Source organism: Lutra lutra, chromosome 10 (genome assembly GCF_902655055.1).
Source record: "Lutra lutra chromosome 10, mLutLut1.2, whole genome shotgun sequence".
Lineage (NCBI taxonomy): Eukaryota > Metazoa > Chordata > Mammalia > Carnivora > Mustelidae > Lutra > Lutra lutra.
The window spans coordinates 37,712,471-37,732,738 of NC_062287.1; the positions used below are offsets into that span (position 1 = coordinate 37,712,471).

The 20,268-nt window shown below is 49.0% G+C and overlaps 1 protein-coding gene across 2 annotated transcripts; it reads left to right on the plus strand.

Annotated features, from left to right (window-relative positions):
• The first annotated feature begins 1,108 nt into the window (after positions 1-1,108).
• GPR83 (G protein-coupled receptor 83) lies at positions 1,109-14,416 on the plus strand. Of its 2 annotated transcripts, XM_047693762.1 has the most exons (4): positions 1,109-1,632; positions 5,741-5,866; positions 8,274-8,407; positions 11,685-14,416. In XM_047693762.1, exons 1-4 carry the CDS (start codon positions 1,249-1,251, stop codon positions 12,307-12,309), a joined length of 1,269 nt encoding a protein of 422 aa, XP_047549718.1. In that variant the 5' UTR covers positions 1,109-1,248; the 3' UTR covers positions 12,310-14,416. The 2 variants fall into 2 exon arrangements, with proteins under 2 accessions (XP_047549718.1, XP_047549720.1); XM_047693764.1 differs by lacking the exon at positions 5,741-5,866.
• Positions 14,417-20,268: the final 5,852 nt, after the last annotated feature.

The following is a 20,268-nucleotide window of genomic DNA, read 5'->3' on the forward strand; positions in this document are numbered from 1 at the left end:
GGGAGAGAGAGGAAACACAAGCAGGGCTGGGGGTAGGGGGCCGAGGGAGAAGCAGACTCCCTGCTGAGCAGGGAGCCTGAAGCCATTGCTGGGCTGGATCCCAGGATCCTGGGATCATGACCTGAGCTGAAGGCAGACGCTTAATCAACGGAGCCACCCGGGCGCTCTAGAAAGCTTTTCACCAACGGCAGAAAAGTTAAATTTAACTTGCCCAGGATCTCTTAGCTAGGAAGTGACAAAGCTGTGATTTGATCCTGACTCCCCGGGATGGGGTCAGTGGGTGGGCGGCCGGGTTGTCATGACTGGGAGAGACTACTCAATGGGAATGAAAACGGGTGAGCAAGGTACCAGGATTTCCTGTGGAGTAGGCAGAGAACAGAAACATGGGTAATACACCCCTTCCTCAAGCTTCAAAAGCTTCTCAGGCCACAGGGGGCACGCAGCTACTTATCTCCTTTGATTCTTTGATCCTGTCAGCAGATTGTTCCGCTTTGAAGAGTTTCCTTGGAAAAGCCTACCCCCCACCACCACCCCCATTGTCTTAAGACCTGCAGGAAACAAAACCTAGGAAGCCCTCCAGCAAATCTGAAGTCTGGTGGTGAAGGGGTTTGGAGAAGCCCTCCCTTCCATTGCCTTACTCGCCTTGTTCCTTAAAAACAGCGGGACCCAGGGATCCACCGCAGTGTGGAAACCGCGCCCCGGCTGACGCTCCGAGGGCACAGGCGTTGTGCATCCCCGTCTCCGCACAGGGGGCCGCCCGGAGCCCGCACACCAGGCTTGACAAGCCGCGCGCTCCAAGGGCCAGGCACCCCCACGGGGGCGGCTGCCACCCGCCTGCCCTCTCCCTTGACAGTAACGGGGCTGGGGCGGGATGGCGGGGCGAGTGTGACAGGGACAGAGCCCCGGAAGCCGGGCGGAGTTGTACTCCCGGCGTGGGAGCGGGCGGAGTGCGGCGCGCCAGAAAGCGAGCGGGCGAGCGCGCGCAGGGAGAGAACCTTGCGAGCCCCGCGGGGTTGCATTTCCGAAGGGGCACCCGGCCGGGCGGGCGGAGCGGGCGCGCGTCACCGCCGGAGCAGGAGCGGGAGCCGGGGCGGGAGCCGGAGCGGGAGCCCGGGCGGGAGCCGGAGCCGCGGCGCGGAGCTGCGCAGAGCGGGAGAAGTGCGGCCAGCACCCCCAAGCGCAGCCGGCGCCCTCCCCTCCCCGCGGACGTGGGCGCGGCGCGGGCTCGGGTGCCGGGGCTCCCGCAGGATGGGCACGCGCGGGGTGCTGCTCTGCCTGCTTCCGCTGGTGCGAGCCGCCGAGCGCCCCGAGGGTCGGGCCGACGAGCCGGGCCTGGAGGCGGCCCTGGCCGTGCCCAACGCCTCGCACTTCTTCTGGAGCAACTACACCTTCTCCGACTGGCAGAACTTTGTGGGCCGGAGGCGCTACGGGGCCGAGTCCCAGAACCCCACGGTGAAAGCCCTGCTCATCGTGGCTTACTCCTTCATCATCGTCTTCTCGCTCTTCGGCAACGTCCTGGTCTGTCATGTCATCTTCAAGAACCAGCGAATGCACTCGGCCACCAGCCTCTTCATCGTCAACCTGGCGGTCGCCGACATCATGATCACGCTGCTCAACACGCCCTTCACCTTGGTGAGGCCTCGGCCCCCGCTTTGCCCCCGCCCGTCCCGCTTGCCCGGCGCCCCTCTCTCCTCGGTCCTTACAGTTCTCTCCCCCGGTTGCCCCGGGTCTGGCCCGAGGCGCGGGGGTGGGGGGTGGGAGCACGGGCTGCGCCTCTCCAGCTCCTTCCCTTCTGGCTTCCTCGCTGAAGTCTGAACTCTGCCCTGTCTCGCAGACTTTTGTCCCTTTGCTCTGACTCTTTGTGTCTTCATCTTTTTCCCTCCCGGTGACTGTCTCTATCCTCCCTTTCCCGATCTTCCTGTCTGTGGTTTTGTTTTTCTGTCCTTCCTCTCTCTCTCTTTTCTGTCTGTCTCATCACCTTTTGAGCCCGAACTTCTGCAGCTGGGGGCACTGGGGTCAGTGACTGGAGTGTCTGCAGTCACCCCGGAGCGAATGACCACTTCCTGTTTAATAGCACTGGCCTTTGGGCCTATTGGATATCAAGCGGTAAATCGAAGCTCCTGGAAATGGCAGAGATGGCTAAGTCCCCCCCCATCCCCAAAGTTCCAGCCCATTCAATGCCCCGCTGCCACCCTAGGGTGCTGCTTTGTGCCACAGCTGCAACAGCAAACAACTGCTAATTGTTAATGGACACTTAAGTGCATTTTCCTAGAACACTTATTTAAATTGCGTCTCTCTTTTGTGGTTTGACAATGAGGCTGTGTCAGAAGTGTGTTGGGGAAGAGATGAGAATGAGGTGGGCTTGAGTCCCAGGGCTGGGCTGGGGGTACTTGCACGTGGGTGGTAGATGAACACCTCCCCACCCTCCACCCCCACACCAAGGCACTGGCTGCTTGGCATGAGCCGTGTCCTTCCCGTCCCTCCGGGACTTGGGGCTCGGGAGTGTGGTGCTCCTGGGTGGTTTGGGATTGTGAGGGCTAGGACCAAGCAGTCTAATGACAGTTATCCCTTAGGTTTCTGCAGCATGAGTCACGTTTTTGTTTTTGTTTTTTTGGGGTTTTTTACCACTTCATGGAATAACCTTGTTATTATTGGTATTTTGACCAAAGCAGATTCTCTGTCTCTCTCTGCCCCTCTCTGTCTGTCTCTCATACTCATACTCAACCAGAATAATAGACAAGCCAAAGGAAGAGGGTGAACTCCCACCTGTGTGAACATCCTTCCAAACCTCACATTTTAATACTACATTCTCTCTTTTCTCCTCACTTATGAGAAAATTGCGTTTTGCCGGTGAGGAAACTAAGGCACAGATAGAGGTTCAGTCCCTTGTACAAGGTCACTTAGCTAGTAATTGGCAAAAGGCATGATAAGAATTACTTTTCTGACTCAAGTCCAGAGGTCTGTCCACTAAGCCACTGAACCCGGGGGTGGCAGGTGAGGGGGTGGGGGTGTTCTTGGACTATGTTAAGCTTCCGCTACTCCAAACCATGGACCTTTCCTGCTCACTGGCCAGCTTATATCTGATTCCTGGCTACTCGGAATCCTCTTGTCACCAGCCAAGGACAAAAGGGCTCCAAATACCACCGCCCCCCAATCTCGTATCCCCTGTTACCTTGAAGCACAAGAGTGTATGAAAGGGCTGTGGGGAGGGTCTTCTCAGGTAAGGCATCCTGTCTTCCAGCTAGTTGGTGACAACGTTCTTCGTCTCTGGTCTCCTTTCCTGTCCACTTTACACACGACAGTGAGCGTGTTCCTGTCCACTTTACACACGACAGTGAGCGTGAAGTTCAGCTGTGGTCATCGAGAGAGAAAAGCAAACAGTTACTTATAATTCCGGTGGGTGGCAGAGGCACGCACAGAATGTGGTGGAGCCTAGAGGAGAGAATCATTGGTTCTGTCCTGCCAGAGTCCCAGGAGAGGGTCACAGGAGACTGTACAAAGAACGTGACATTTCAAAGCGGCCTGGAAGAGCCAGAGTTTCCCAGGTCGAGGTGAAGGCTCCACGCAGACAGGGACCGGGAGACCAAAGGCAAAGTGTGTCAAAGCTCATTTTGTGTTGAGGGGATGTTGAGTGGCTCTTGATGGGCGGGGGGGGCAGTGGGGCAGAGTGCTGTGGGGGGTGCGCGGAGAGCTGGGGACAAGCGGAGGTGGGCCAGGAAGGCTGGGACGAGCTTGTGAAGGGGCCTGGGTGCTCTGGAGGCATCTGGCTCTGTCCCGAAGGCCAGGATGAGGCCAAGCGGGACCTTGGTGGGAAGTAAACTGGGAAGGTGACAGTAATCGGATTTTTAGCTGGGAAAATACCATCCGCAGTGTGAAGCCTGAATCACAAGTGGCCAAGATCGGAGGACAGAGAAAGCCTTTAGGAGGCTGGAAACGGTCTGGGGGAGAAATGGTGGGGCATGCCACGAGGACCACGGCCTTGGGACTGGAGAAGAGGAGATGATCTGAAAGCCGTGCAAGGCAGCCCCGGTTGGCTCTATGATGTCTTGAAGGTGGGAGGTGAGAAGCAGGAATCGCTGACAATGTCTAGCCCCATAATGTTCGTGGATGGCTCAAAAGCCTCATATGGCTGCTGGCTCCCAGCCCCACAGAGAGTAAATCTTTGGTCTGCTGTCCTAGTGTCACGATCTGCCCACACTCGTGGTCCCTCGCGACTCTCTTCCACACACTCCCGCCAGACCATCTCACTGCTTATTCCTCAAACAGGGCCTGGGATTTCTGACTCAGGGCCAAGCCTTTGTTCTTACTACTATAGGAACAAAGACTATTTATTCCTTTTTTCTTTTCTTTCCTTTTTTTTTTTTTTTTAAAGATTTCTTATTTATTTATTTGACAGAGAGAGACACAGCAAGAGAGGGAACACAATCATGGGGAGTGGGAGAGGGAGAAGCAGGCTTCCCACCAAACAGGAACCCCGACGCGGGGTTCAATCCCAGACCCTGGGATCATGACCTGAGCCAAAGGCAGACGCTTAACCGACTGAGCCACCCAGGTGCCCAAGACTACTTACTCTTTAAAGCTCATCTCATGTCGTAACAGGAGCTCATCTCCTGTTGTAACGGGAGTAGTTACTGTGTTAAGTGCTTCCTCTGTACAAAGCACTGCTCTACCTATTCTCCACGTGTTCTTTCTTGTTCGATTTTCACAACAACTTTAGCCCATTGTACTGACGAGGACAGTAAAGCTCATAGAGCCTAAGAGCTTTGCCGCAGGTGACAGTCGTAAGAGGCAAATACTCTGTTGTAAATCACTGGATGGTATTCTTCCTGTCCAACTGACTTGCTCTGTCATTTACTCGATCGTGTTTCCTATCAGCCTCAGCCCTCTCCCACCCCGCCTTGTGGCCCTCTCTCCGGGCCTTCTCTGGCACTGAATACTTCCCTTCTTGCATCCTGAGATACTGGGTCCTCTCCCCAGACTTGTTCAGAATCAGTGCCTGAGCTTTCTCGGGCATCAGTCAGGAGCAGCTGGAGCACTGAGGGAGTGAGCAGGCAGCTGTGGGTGATGTGGGATGAGGCCTCGGTCTGCTGCTAGGGCCCCACGCTGGCCTGGAGCTTGTCTTCTCCCCAGCCTGCCTGCCGCTCTCCAGGCCCCTCGGTCCCCTTCCCAGATGGACTTGCAGGTTTGCTTAGTCAACATTAGAGAGCACAGCCCCCACGCGCTGTTGTGATTTTTCCTATGTGTGTCCCCCATTAAGTCTGAACTCACGCGGGCCAAGAATGGATTTTATTATTACCAGAAAAATAGCTCCTATTTCTTTCTACTGATCTGCCAGATACAGTGTTCCCCCCTTTATAGACCTTCTGAAACCTTAATCCTTACAATAAGCCTGCAAGGTAGAGATTTTTAAGGCTCATTTTACAAATAAGGAAACTGAGGTTCAGCGAGATTGTATCCCTCGGCCCAGGCCACACATCTAGAGGCCAGTGGAGGTGGCAAGTCCAAGTCCAAAGCCCACGGATTCCCACACTCTCTCGGCACCTAACAGGGGGAGGCCCCAGCAACGTGATCAGGTTTCCCTGAATTGAGTGATTGGAAATCAGTCCTGCTGGAGGAAATCGTGTGTGACCCACAGCTGAGGAGAGTGGAGTGGAAGAAACCTCCTGAGGGATGCTCCTCAGAGGCCACAGGGGCTGGGTGTCAGGCTCAAGGCCTCTGACCTCTGTGGGCTGGTTTCCAGGTCCGCTTTGTGAACAGCACCTGGGTGTTCGGGAAAGGCATGTGCCACGTCAGCCGCTTCGCCCAGTACTGCTCCCTGCATGTCTCCGCACTGACGTTGACGGCCATCGCCGTTGACCGCCACCAGGTGAGGGCACCTACCCCTGACCCCCTGTCCGTCCCCATCAGGCTTTGCTTCTCAGGGAACTGCAGGGTCCAACACAGTGTTCTAGCACATGTTTCAGTATGCGTAGTTGTCTCATTGATCAGTTTGAGCACCCAGGCTAGGCATTTTAAAACGCGTGTGCTAAGCGCTACGAGAAAATCATTACTCCCAGTTTGTTTTTCCAGCAAAGGCTTCCATGTCGTGTTTCAGAAATTAATGAGCTTGTCTTGGGTGTAGAAAAGCCAACCTGAAAATCACACATGAAAAGAGATTGGCAAATCACTGCAGGGCAGAGTCAAGGGAGATGGCTGTTTCTTGGCCCCCGTTATCGAGGAGGAAGCTAGAGTATCCAGGTGGCAGGAGCGGGCCTCAGGGTAGAGCAGGAAGTTCCTGCTCGCTGTCCTGCCCCATCAGACGCATGTGGTGGATATGGCAAAGGAAACCAAAGAGGGCCTGGGGATGCCTATCCTGGAGGAGGACGCCTCTGTGTCAAGGACCTCCCACACACTGACTTAGTTGGTCCATATTGCGTCCTTAGGTCTGTGTGGAATCGAGGAATGGAAACGAAGGAAAGTGCGTGTGTAGCTTTCCCAAGATCACCTGCCTGGTGACTGATGAAGCTAGGATTAGCACTGAGGTCTGTCTGGCTTCAAGCCTCTGCTCTGATCACTAGACCACCCTGCTCTGAGAAAGCTGAGGGGCACCTTACAAGGCCCATACCATAAGGGCCACCGGACAGAGAGGGTAGAATTTATTGTGAGTAGCTCCAAGAGACGCAAACAAAGACCAAAGGAGAGGAGGCTTCAAAGACGCAAATTCAAAGATACAGCTCAGTGTGAGAAAGAATTTTTACATAGAACAGAGCTGCCTGGGGAGGTAATGAGTTTCATTTCACTGGCCACTTTTAAACAAGGGCCGGATGACACTTGAAAGGGATGGTTTAGCAGACATTCATCATTGGGAGGGAACTGGGCCGGGCAAACAGATTTCTTCAGCCCTGCAAGTCCGTCATTTTGGCGTTTCTATTGCAGATGCTTTGGGCAATGTCTGAAAAGCTAGCATACAAATATTTTTCTGGCATACAAATATATTTGCCTTTCTTAACCTTCTCCCTGAATTCAACAAGAGGGATTCTGGGTCGCCCTTACCTGGCCTGTGCTTACCCCCATCTTAACATGGCTGAGTGACCCTTGGGCCAAAGGTGGGTTGGTCTGAGGAGCTCAGGGATAAGTCTTGCCCACATTGATCACGATGCTGTGTTATAAACCCCAAAAATGGGGACTTGTCCCAAAGCCAGTGAAATCTTCAAGTGATGTCCAGGGCCTCTGACCCAGGCTCTCACTTCTCTCAGCAACCTGAACAAGGAGGGAGCGTGAAGGGCAAGCTCCAGAAGAGGGCTGTGCAGAGCCACTTCTAATGCCTGTGACTTCCTCCCATAAAACCTAGGAAAAAAACTGGAGAAAAATTTGGGGAGACACAGCCAGAATGTCCACTGTGTCACTCTATATGACCTCTCCCCCTAACCCTGGATTCACCTGTCTCAGGGCGCCTTTTGTAAGAAAGAGAATGCTCCTGCTCTTAGAAGATGAGAATGCCATGAGATTCCCAAGTCTTGACCAAAAGGTTTAAGGAGAATGGATTATCACATTGTGGCAATTCCAGGATGCTTTTCAGCCCAAAGTCTGCAATCCAGGCTTTACTATAGGCGTGGGAAAGCTGGACCCCACTGCAGCTTTAACAACGAATGCAATAATTTAAATAAATACATTTTTTAAAAGATTTTATTTATTTATTTGACAGATTACAAGCAGGCAGAGAGAGAGGGGGAAGCAGGCTCCCCACTGAGCAGAGAGCCCGATGCGGGGCTCGATCCCAGGACCCTGGGATCATGACTCAAGCCAAAGGCAGAGGCTTTAACCCACTGAGCCACCCAGGCGCCCCAATAAGTAAATAATTTCATCACCAGTGTTGTGAATCCCCAGATAAACGTCCATGCAGCTTCCCATGAGGTCAGAGCCCTCCATGACCTAAAGGGTCCTGGGGGAGGGGGCAGGGCACGATCCCAAGGTGGAGGCTGATCATGGCTTGTCTTTCTGCTGGCCTTGTGGGTGTCATGCAAGCAGACCTCCTACCCCACCCCTGCCCCGCCCCCTCCTTCTGCCACATATGATGGCAAGACGGCTCTGAGCTACTTGGAGTCTCTGAGTCCAGACGACCCACTGGAGGGGGGCCATGGGGGTGGCGTGGTCCAGGGGCTTCATCCTGAATGAAGGGGTGCTCTTTTATAAATCGGACCTGCCTGCCTTGGAAAGACACGGCAGCTGCGTCGTCAGGATTCTGTCTGCTTCTGCATTTCTTCGGCTGGCGACACACAATGCTTGTTTTCCAGGTCATCATGCATCCATTGAAACCCCGGATCTCCATCACGAAAGGGGTCATCTACATCACGGTCATCTGGACCATGGCAACGTTCTTTTCACTCCCACACGCCATCTGCCAGAAATTATTTACCTTCAAGTACAGGTGAGTTGGCTAGTAAGGAGCAGCCTGTGGCCACTGAGGACCTTGACAGGGAAATCTGAGCATCCCCACTCCGGCCCTGACCCCAGTACCTGCTGCACCCAGCTGTTCCCTCTGTCTGTCTCCCGTCCTCTTGCTTCTGAGCAGGGGTGCGGGGGGCCCGATAACGACGACTGTCTGTGGCATCCCTTCCTCTCTTTCTCCTCTCTTCCTCTTAACCAGTTCGGCTCCCTCCTTGTTCTCCACCCAGTTTGTCTGCAAGGTCAAGGCAGTAGCGGACAGCTTCTTTCACTGGGAACGCATACCCACACAATCACACAGACCAAGACGCAAAATTCTAAATTGGCGATGTTTATTTATTTATTTTTTAAGATTTTATTTATTTATTTGGCAGAGTGACACAGCATGAGGGGGAACATAAGCTAGGGCGAGTGGGAGATAGAGAAACAGGCTCCCCCTGAGCAGGGAACCCAGCGCAGGGCTCGACCCCAGGACCTTGGGATCATGACCTGAGCCGAAGGCAGATGCTTAGTGACGGAGCCACCCAGGCACCCCTAAAATGGTGGTGTTTAAATGCTCTCACCTGACCTGCAAACAGAACATGCCTGTGTCCGTGTGTCTGAGGCAGGAAGCTCCACTTCCTCCGCCTCCCTTTCAGGCTGCTTTGTCAGTCATATCCTCTCACAGAATGAGAATTTCTTTCAAAGCACTTCATTTTTTAAAAATTTAAACACTTGTGTGTGGTACTAGTTCACTGAAGGTGCTGCCCTCAGCTAGACTGTAAGGTTGGGGAGAGTTGGCACCATTTCTGATTCTGTTACCTTGGTGTCCCCTAGCACCTAACTTACTGTCTCCACGTAACGGGCTCTCAGCACGTAATCACTTATTTACTGAATAAATGAGTGAGTGAATGAATGAGCTTCAAGCGATTTTCATCAGTTCATAGTTGTTTTCGATGAGGTTCCTTAGAAATAGACCCTGTGATGATACAGATCAATTATAAGGAAGTGCTCCCAGGGGTCATGGCTGAGGGAAAGGGGATGCAGGATAGCAAGTGGAGGGAGACCTAGGGAAGGTGCAATTTGGGGGTGGAAAGTTGTTGGGGGTAGCTACAGCCAGCTGCACCGGATCTCTAGAGCAAAAATAACACAGAGTTTGTTCAGCCTTGAAGCAAGGGAGCTGGGCTTTCATATTCCAGGCTTCCCTGGGGAAAATGGAAACTCCCAGCCCCTTCTGGCTCTTAAGGGAGCTGTAGGAAATGATTTCAGTGGCCCGAGGCTAGGCACCTACAAGATCACAGGGTTGTCTGGGGGCTAGGGTCCTGGCACTGCAGACCTGTAAAAGGGATCTGAGAGGATCTAGGGGCGCAGTGCTAGTGTGTCCCACAGTCGCCACGCACTACTCCTCCTGAGGTGTGCACTTAGAAACATACATTTCTGTGCCACAGGCAGGGTCAAGAGACTAAGTCTGAAGGCTGATAACAGCTACAGTGGACACTTGAACAACACTTGTTCGAACGGTGTGGATCGACTTCTATGTGGATTTTTGCCACTGATAGATTCCAGCACTAGAAAGGTGTTTTTTTTTCTTTCTCCTGATTTTAAATATTTTAATTCTAAATATTTTATTTACTTATTTGTCATAGAGAGAGAGAACACAAGTGGGGGAGCTGCAGAGGCAGAGGGAGAAGCAGGCTCCCCACTGAGTAGGGAGTCCAATGCGGGACTCGATCCCAGGACCCTGGAATCATGACCTGAGCTGAAGGCAGACGCTTTAACCCACTGAGCCACTCAGTTGGTTAAAATCCTTCTTGTTTTAATAACATTTTCTTTTCCTTACTTTATTAGAAGAATACATATTTAATACATACACAAAATAATGTGTTAATCAATTGTTTATGTTTTCAGTATGGCTTCCAGTCAATAGTAGGTGATTGGTAGTTAAATTTGGGGGAAGTCAAAACTCAGCCATGGGTTTTCAGCTATGCAGGGGTCGGTACCCCTAACCTCTCTGTTGCTCAAGGGTCAGCTGTAATTTATAAAGGCTCCCTCCCCAAATTCTATGATACTGAAATGAATCACATACCCAAATCCCCTAGCACTCAGAATCCCATCTGCCCTCACACTGAGGGAGCTGGGTTTTTTTGTTTGTTTTTTTCCCCCTGCTAACAGAAGCAGAGATAATTCTCTATCAGTAATGAGGGCCACCAGCACCTAGGACAAGAGCAATGAGCCACAGGGTGGGAGGAGAAAACAGCCATTTTGAGTTTAGACCTTTTGCAGTATGACAACTCCGTTCACACCCACAATCAGGACATTTAGATTAGGACACGGGGTTAGGATTCCCACCACAAGTTCCTGCCTTATTTTTCCTGGGTCACCTTCTAAAGGGACCACTTCAAGTGAGCCCCGCCCCAGACACCTGGGGGACCACCACACAGGAGGTGCTTGCGCCCCTGGTTTCTATCGCGTGCTTGCTGGTGACGCAGACAGAGGACTGCCCTTCCCCCAGCTCCCAGTGTCTCCGTTCTGGGCTTTGTAAGTAACAGATCTCGTGGCGTGGCTTCCTACGTGTGAGAGTATTGAAATCCGCCTTCTGTCAAAACGGCCCCGCGGTTTTCACTTCCCCGAAGGTACTTGCCGGCCCTTCCTGGGTGCCTCGCGCTTCCTCATTCAGCAGGTCAGAATCTGCGGAGTCCTAACACACGAGCTCTGGGGATTCCTCAAAGAGGACCGGGTGCATTCCATAGAAAAGAGATACTTGTTATATGAATGGCTGAAGGTATTTTAGTTGGGGCTCTGCCACTCATATTCTTAAGACCCATCATTTCTTTGCCCCCCTCCTTAATTCCCCTCTGGAATGGGAGTAGGTGATAAACTGGGGAATTCCAGGATTTCCTGAGCACGTTGTACTCTCAGGGTGAGTTAGTTCTAAGACGAGGAACACCAGTGTTTTATCCATTCATTGAACAAATATTTACTGGGTCTCTGTTACAGGCCTATTCAAGAGTAATACAAGGTTAAGAGGCACAGAGAGAGCAGGTGTTCTCCTTATCCTTATAGAACTCCCAGCCTAGTGGGAGAGTCAGAAATGTCCCAGATAATTTCGCTGTAGCAAAAGTGCTATAAGGGATGAGCTGGGAGCCCAGTGGGGAGGAAGGCCAGTGCTTCTTGGGATGAAGCCTTTCCACACTAATGGCACACCCTCCTCTTCCTTTCTCCATCTCTGCCTCTCCCTGTTTCTATGTCTCTGTCTCTCTCTCTGTCCCCCCTGCCACCAGTGAGAACATTGTCCGCTCCCTGTGCTTGCCAGACTTCCCTGAGCCAGCTGACCTCTTCTGGAAGTACCTGGACTTGGCTACCTTCATCCTGCTGTACATCCTCCCCCTCCTCATCATCTCCGTGGCCTACGCCCGAGTGGCCAAGAAGTTGTGGTTGTGCAACACCATTGGGGATGTGACCACGGAGCAGTACCTGGCCCTTCGGCGTAAGAAGAAGACGACCATCAAGATGCTGATGCTGGTGGTGGTCCTCTTCGCTCTCTGCTGGTTCCCCCTCAACTGCTATGTCCTCCTCCTGTCCAGCAAGGTCATCCACACCAACAATGCCCTCTACTTCGCCTTCCACTGGTTTGCCATGAGCAGCACTTGCTACAATCCCTTCATCTACTGCTGGCTCAATGAGAACTTCAGGGTCGAGCTGAAGGCATTACTGAGCATGTGCCAAAGGCTGCCCAAGGCCCAGGAGGAGAGGCCACCCTCCCCAGTTGCTTCTTTCAGGGTGGCTTGGACAGAGAAGAGCGATGGCCGGAGGGTTCCACTGGCCAGTAACCTCTTGCCCTTCTCCCAACTCCAGTCTGGGAAGACAGACCTGTCTGCTGTGGAGCCCATCGTGGCAGTGAGTTAGAGGGAGGGGGGAAGGGGCAGGGAGAAGGCTCTGTCCCCAGCCGAGTTTGGCAAAGGGCCTGAGGACGGAGCCTGGAAAAATGCCTGTCCCCTCACACATGACCTTCACAGTGCTGGAAACAAGGCTCTACAGGAGCCATGGGACCCTGGATTTCCTAGGAAATGCTGTCTAGCCTCCTACGCCATTTGACGTGAAAACTAAAAGGCAACTACAAATCAGACATGTGTTTATGAATTCCTGTCTAAGAAATGCTGCGAGGCATATCACCTTGGTTCCCTGAGCCAGGGAACCCAGAACAGCTTCAGCCCACATGAGGGCTGAGTCATTTGGCTGCCTAACAACCCTCCCTACTGCCGAATGTTCATAAAGGACACCTGAGTCATACTTGGGGCGTGGCTGACCCAGATGCACAGAACTCTACTCGAACAACGTTCATTGGCCATTGAAAGGTGAGTGAGCCACAGCTGACTCACTTTCTGAAGTCCTGGGCCAGGATGAATCTCAGTAGTAGAGTGGCTGGCTGGACAGATGACAAGAAAGGACCAATTAGGGCCCTTAAAGAGGAATTACTGAGTTATCTTAAAGGATTATTATTAAAACTTGGGAAAATTTAGAAAAGCACAAAGAAGAAAACAAAAGTCACCCCTTTCTGCATTTTGTTAATATGCTATGGATTTATTTACAACTTTTCCCTTTGCATGTGTGTGTGCACACGCTCTCCCTTCCATCCTGAATTACACTTTTCCACATAGACACAAGCAAGCAACAGGGCATAACAGAGAAGTTCCGAGCCTCTCTCCCAAGGATAGTGTCCACCAGAAGAATTGGAAGAAGAGGTGGGAGAGGAACCCAAGAATAAGGCTGTCATGGAGCCAACAGACTGCCTTCTTCTTGTAGCCAGTGGTGGGAAAGGTCTGGATGAAGTTCTCAGATGGCGGCCATCATGATGAGCCGGGAAACAAAACTCATCGAGGAGGCATATTTCCTTCCCTCCTGCACTCACATGGAACAAGAAGTGGTAAAATGTTGCCCTGATTTTACAGGAGATGATGGAGCAGGCTCTCCAACATGCCAGAAATAATTGCTCTTAGACACTTCATATCCTCCCAAGCTGTCTAGACAGGCCACTTCTCTGTGTTGTCTGAATAATAATACGGCTTCTTCACGCCAGTTCCCCAAAGACGACTCACTTGTCAACATCACCCTGGTGGCTCCCATGTCACCTTCAGAAACCTGTGACATCATGATAGTCCTTAAGGACTCAACATGCCAGAGAAATCTCATTCCAGAGACCGAGTGTTTTCATCACCTTCAGTCTGGTACTGAGCGACTCACTGTGTCACCCAGGAGACACGGGCAGAATAGAACTTAATTCACCCACCCTAAACAATTGCCACTCTTACACGGGTTTTAGGTTTCTTCCTAGCATCAGATGGATCTTGAAAGCAAACATGGATATGGAGCTGAGTGGAGAACTGAGGTTTGGGGAGAAGGACTTTGTCCAGGTTTCACTTCAATCTCTTGACTGTTCATTGAAACTGAACTTGGTCATATTATCTGCTTTCCTGTAATTAACCATGGGGGTTCATTATCCTACTCTATTTATGAGAATATTTGAAATGTTTGACTTTCATGGGACAGATTGGCTTCTAAGCCCATAGGGTTCCCAAGATGGATTTTTCAGGCCAAATGGCTTCCAGGTCTGTGCCTACTATCTCTGTGGTGTCAAGAAGTAGCCTATGGTTTCATCTTAATGCTGCCATGGAAATTTTTTGAACCAGAAAGAAAACGGGCAGCAGAATTACACATAGTTTGTCCTGCTCTGGAATCATGGGGAAAGCATTACTTTTCCTCCTTGTAAGGGCATCTAGGAATACTACCAAGTCAGAGGAGGCCCTTCTCTGTGGGGGAAGACCAGCACATGGCCCAGTAGGTCTGGGCCTCCAAGACAGTACCTTGTCTTCCCCATTCCCCTTGTTCTCTGTGTGCCTCAGAGCCAAAAGCAGTTTGTATTTGTGAATGTTAAAGTTGTTAAACTTGAGTCTTTCTGATGTTTCATAATGTGTACTTATTGTCGATGCTCCAGTCTCAATAAAATATATTTTGGATGCATTGACTATGCTTCTTGGACTTCTGATTAAACCACAGTTGGTAACCTTTAAAATGGAGGTCCATTGGATCATAAAGAGAGCATGAAGACCATCTGCCCACACCCCTGCATGCTATAACTGAGGAAGCACAGACATGCGTTGGCTGGGATCAGTAGCCAGCTGGAAACCTCTAATCTCAGTCTAGTGCTTCTTCCATTGAACTGGCTGCCACATCCCCTCTTTTGTGATTATGAATCTGTGCTGAGGACCCAGGACTCCACCCATGAGTCCTTGGTGGTTCAGGAAGAAGTAGAGCTGTGACTGAAGCCTTGGGATTGGCTCTCCAATTCAGAGTGTGCAATGGATGCCACATTCCCATGTTGACCAGGATTTCTGCCCCACTGGGCCTAGGGTCCCCTTGTCCTACCAGGTAAGCTGGGTAGGGGTCTTTGTAGTATACGTAGTTACTCTGATGCCACCCAGAGCCCAGGAAATCAGTGTCACATGATTTCATGGAAGGCTGCTTATAGGGATAATTTACGGAGCCAAGGGGAATACTTGAAAGAAAAATGAAAAGCATAGGAAAAGGAGAAGGGAAGTAAGATTTGCTGACACCAAATATGAAGATACCATGCTAAATGCTTCTCAGCTCATGATCTCATTCACCTTCACAGCAGTCCTCCGGGTTGGGTGTTATCATTTCTACATTGTGGTTGAGACTGAGGCTCAGCTATAGACCACAGAGCAATGAGGAAATGCTACCTTTTTGGGGAAATTAGGTTTTGAGCAGGCAGGTAGAAAAAGAATCTTGATTTGTTTTTAATTCAACATTTTACAAATTTCCTCAATTGTGAGGCACTTTTGGGGTAAAACCTGTTAACTATCCTAAAAGGAAGTGCTTGAGTTAACTTGCTCGGGAAATGTTTGACTAAGTGGACCCCAGAGCCCTCACTGCTCCATGGTCAATGAGTCCATTGCTCTAGTACAGTAGAACTCAATTCTGGTTAGAAACATGTTCCAAATAGACCATAAGTGACTTTCAGATTGCTGGTGCCCTGCTTAACTGACCATGGTGGGTTGCCAAGGCAAACAGTTGTCTTTTAGGCAGCCTGGGCCTTGGGGTCCTCAGAGGGCACAGGCAGAACTCAACTCAACCCTCACTGCTCCAGACTGGTGTGACATGCATGCTCCAGGGCCCTCTGTGCTGCTGTCCAAGATACAGGCTCTAGGATAATAGGAGGCAACACCAGAGTGTCTGGGGTCAGGGGCAAATCTGGAAGACGGCGGGGAAACATCAACTGGGGAAGCAAGCCTGTCTTGGAGTGTTGCCTGCAGGTGGTAGAAGATGCTCACAGTGCTAAGATCAGGCCATTAGCATCTTGCTTTGGCATCTCTGTGTACCGACCCCTCCATTCTCTTTCATTTAAAGGAGTAGCTAAAGAGGGAACAAATAAGGTACATGCAATGCTAGATGGCACTTAAATAATATTCTAATAGTATTTAGTGTGAGAAAGCCCTGCAGTTCACTCTCCTTTCTGAGACTTTGTAATCTCTCTTGCTGAGAATAAGCTATTTGCTGCTTTATGGGTACAAAGTGGTTGATGTTAATAGCTCCTTCTATCCTCCTGTTTCTAGTCTAGGAGGAACCTTATCCTCAGAGTGGTCATGAATTTTAAGTGCCCAGATTAAATGTGAGGAAAGCAAAGGAATCATGAACACAATATTTAGGATATTGATTACTTGAGATGGAGGAGAAGGTATATGGGTTCGCATGTAGGATGATGAGGTTATAAATAGTTGTCAAGGTTCTAGCTTTTCTTTGGGGCAATGTTAAGAGTGAGCCATAAACCAAGGACTATGATTAATTCAATTCTGTGCCTCTGTAGCCTATAAACAAACAGTAAACCAATAAAAATGGAGATCTAGAGGTCCAAGCCTTTATTTTTCTTCCCTGTATCCTTCTAATCAAGTTACTTCTATGTCTGTGTTATTAAAACATGCAAATAGAGTTCACTTCCAAGACAAATAGGGTATGACAATTATATTTCCTTTTTACAAACAGCCTTGCTCTTCTGGAGTTAAAACTCCCTCTTTGTTTCTGGCTTAGTTTTCTATGTCACGATCACTAATTCCTTCCCAATTTTTCAGAAGAGTTAAAACCCCTTTGTGACCTGACCACACACATGGAGTGTCTGCCATCGATCCTCCCCCACACCTCCTAGGCTGTCAGCTGCTTCTCCCTGGGCTAACAGAGTTTTCTGCTTACAGAGCACCTGCTTTCCCAGGACCCTCCTTCTCCTCTACCCAGTTGCTAGGTCTTGGAGTTTCCTAGGTCCCTGTCTTCCTCTTTTTTAAAAAAGTTTACTCCTTTATTTTGGAAGACCACATTCTCTAGCAGTTGCTCAAGAAAAGGTTCATATAAACTAACTGAATTTTGAAGACATTTCTATTAGTTTTCTATTGCTGCCATAACAAATTACCACAGTCTTAGTGGCTTAAGCAACACAAATTTATTATCTTACACCTCTGTAGATGGGTCAGAATCTGACACATTTCTCCTGGGGCTAAAGTTAAGGTGTCTTCAGGGTTGCATTCCTTTCTGCAGGCTCTGGGTTGGCTCCATTTCCATGTCTTTTCCAGCTTATAGAGACCACCCACATTCTTTAGATCACGGACTGCTTTGTCCGTGTTAAAAGCCAGCAACATGACATTACTCTGAACTTCTGAAGTCACATTTCCTTCTCTGTCCTTCTGCCCATCCCCTCCTTTTTTTTTTTTTTTAAGATTTTATTTATTTATTTATGAGAGAGAGAGACCCTGAGAGGGGAGAGGTCAGAGAGAGAAGCAGACTCCCCGCCGAGCAGGGACTCTGATGTGGGACTCAATCCCAGGACTCCAGGATCACGACCTGAGTAGAAGGCAGCTGCCCAACCAACTGAACGACCCAGGAGCCCCAATCCCCTCCACTTTTCAAAGGTGATTACAAGGATGTAATTTGTAAACCTTTGTGATTACATTGTATCCACCTGAATAATCCAGGATAATCTTCCTATTTTAAAAATGGTGACTAGCAACCATAATTCCATCTGCAACCTTAATTCTCCTTTGCCTGAGCGTGTTCATAGGTTCTGGGGATCAGGACGTGGGAGGCCATTATTCTGCCTACAAGCACTGTGCATCTACTTTCCAGCACTTCTTCTGAGAAATTGAATGCTTTTCTGATTGCTAGTCCAGTGTATGTGACCTGATGATCTATTTTAGGTAGAGGTTAAGCAGGTGAGTTGAATGGCTAGAATAAAAATCATTACCTCTGCACCTATGAATTATGTAATATTGGCACCTACCTCAGTGATTCCTTCAGGGAGATGATGTTGCTTTTGGCTTATATTTTCACTGGGAGGAAGAACTTCGAGGGGCTTCCATTAATACCACCATAACGGAGCTCCTGTGTAGATTCTGTCGGTTGCTAAGTATTCCAACTCTATATTTAGGAACTCAGGAATTAGCCACAGAATAGACCCATGGACCCCCGATGAGTGGGACACAAGTCAAAATTCCATTTATCACTTGACCTCTAAAAGTCCTCGCTGTCACCTATGGGCCACAGTGGCTTTTTCCATCTCTAAGAATTGGTGTGAACTAAAAGCCAGTCCAGTCATTCCCAAATTGGTCATTCCATAAGCCCCTTTGGAGAAGCTGATTGAGAGAACTATAGCACTTACAGTGATATTGTTACAGTCTTTTCTTTATTCAAGAGATCCATGATCTTTACAGTAACTTGGGTATGGAAATTAAATGAGGGGCTCTGGATTTCAGACGTGGTGGCTAAAGTTAGGTCTCCATTTGCCAGACCTACAGCTATTTTTTGTTTTGTTATACAAATCGAGTAGTACCTTAGTAGAGTGACCTTCTATTTATTCCAGGTCCCTGTGATAATTTAGTAGCTGTGAAGTTCCTGTGGGCCACATCACTGATGAATGAACTGACTCTGCTGGTTGCCATAGTAACCCTACCCTCTGTGCCATTAGAGGTGAGTACTACTACTTGGCTTCTGCCCCCCTCAGAATCCAGGCCCATCAACCTTACTCACATTAGGAAGTCCATTTCAAAGACAGTATCCTCACATTCATTTTTGATGCATGGAAAAGATCCACTCAAACACTTTCCCATATGTCTACATTTCTCTCACTAGTGTGTGTCTCTATGCCCTGGAAAGGTCTGGGCTCTCTGAGGGGATATATTTAAGGGTGAATGCATGGGTCATACCTAATAAATCCACTGCACTATTCCTATTTCTTTTCATTTACATTACTTATTTTATTTTATTTTATATATATTTTATTTTATAATATTTTATATTTTATATATAATGGCATAGACCAGTACTGAGCCCAGAAACAATAGAAACCTAGCAGATCATTAAATTATAAAATTATTATTCCTTATTAAACTAGTTAAAACCATTCTTAAGACCCCAAATAGCTAAAATAATCTTGAAAAAAAGAAGAACAAAGTTGGAGGTTTTACATTTCCTGATTTCAAAACTTATTATAAACCTATGGTGATCAAAACAGTGTGATACTGGCAAAAAGACAACCATAAAGACCAATGGAATAGAACAGAAAGCCCAGAAATAAACCCTCCCATTATGGCCAGATGATTTTCAACCAGGGTGCAGAGACCAATGGGGAAAGGAGTCTTTTTAATAAATGATGTTAGGTAAATTGGATATCCATTGGACCCATAATTGGGTCCAAAGAATGAAGTTGGACCCTTACCTCACACTGTATATAAAAATCAATGCAAAATTAATAAAAAACCTAAATATAAGAGCAAAAAGCATAAAACTCTTAGAAAAAATGCTGTGGCCACTGAAGATTTGCTTTCAATATGCATTTTATTCCTAGCGACCTTGGTGGATCATTTAAGAGACTGCTCTACCAAAACAGGTCATAGAACACCTGTGCCTCCTCCTGTAATGCTAACCCAATCCCCACTGCCTTCAAACCCTATGGAAAAAGATAACTTATTCCAGATCCCCATTTCTTTGAAAGTCTATAGCCTGACACCAGTTCTGGAGCAAAGTCTTTACTAATCAATGTCCTTTGTAGAGAAAACAGAACCCACTAGCTTAAGTGCAATTTTCACAGCATATCACAGAGATAAGATCTTCAGGAACACTAGGGAACCTGGTTGGGATGTTTTAAAAGTGGAAGCACAGCAGCCAAGAGACATGCTCAATTACTCCATGGGACAATGTTAGAAGAAACCCACTGATGCGACTGAACATAATTCACCACCCAACATTGTAGAATCTCTGCTACAGCTGCCACAAATCAATGAAATGCCTCAAGCTCAGTGTTCCTGAGAGGAACCCTTTGACATTCACCCAGCTTACTGGTCTACCCAAGTCTACTGAAGTCATCTTCACATAGCTCACTTCTGTGACAGTGTCTGCCAGAATCTTGGCCACATAAAGATTGCTAGTTGCAAGTCATGGAACATGCAAAATTTTAAAGCATTCCAGGCATGGAATTTAAAGCATGACAGGGCCCTTGGGAAGTCTCTGCAGAGCCTTTGAAAGAGTTGAAAGAGTACAGGTAGTACAGGTAGTCAACCCAGACATAGTCACTTCAAAGGAAGGGTTACCTAGCTCTGTGCCTCAGAAATGCTGTTTACATTTTTAGACCTTATCCACTCAAAGCAATTTTACAGCAAGAGGCCTGATTTTCCTTCTGGGGGAAGCTGGAACCTCTTCTTTCTCTTATTATACAAAGTTTTGCTGAAGTGCTTTTCCCACCTAATTTTATGTTTTATTAGATGTCCCTACCTCTGCTGGGTCCTAAGGCATTTGTTAGACCATCACTTC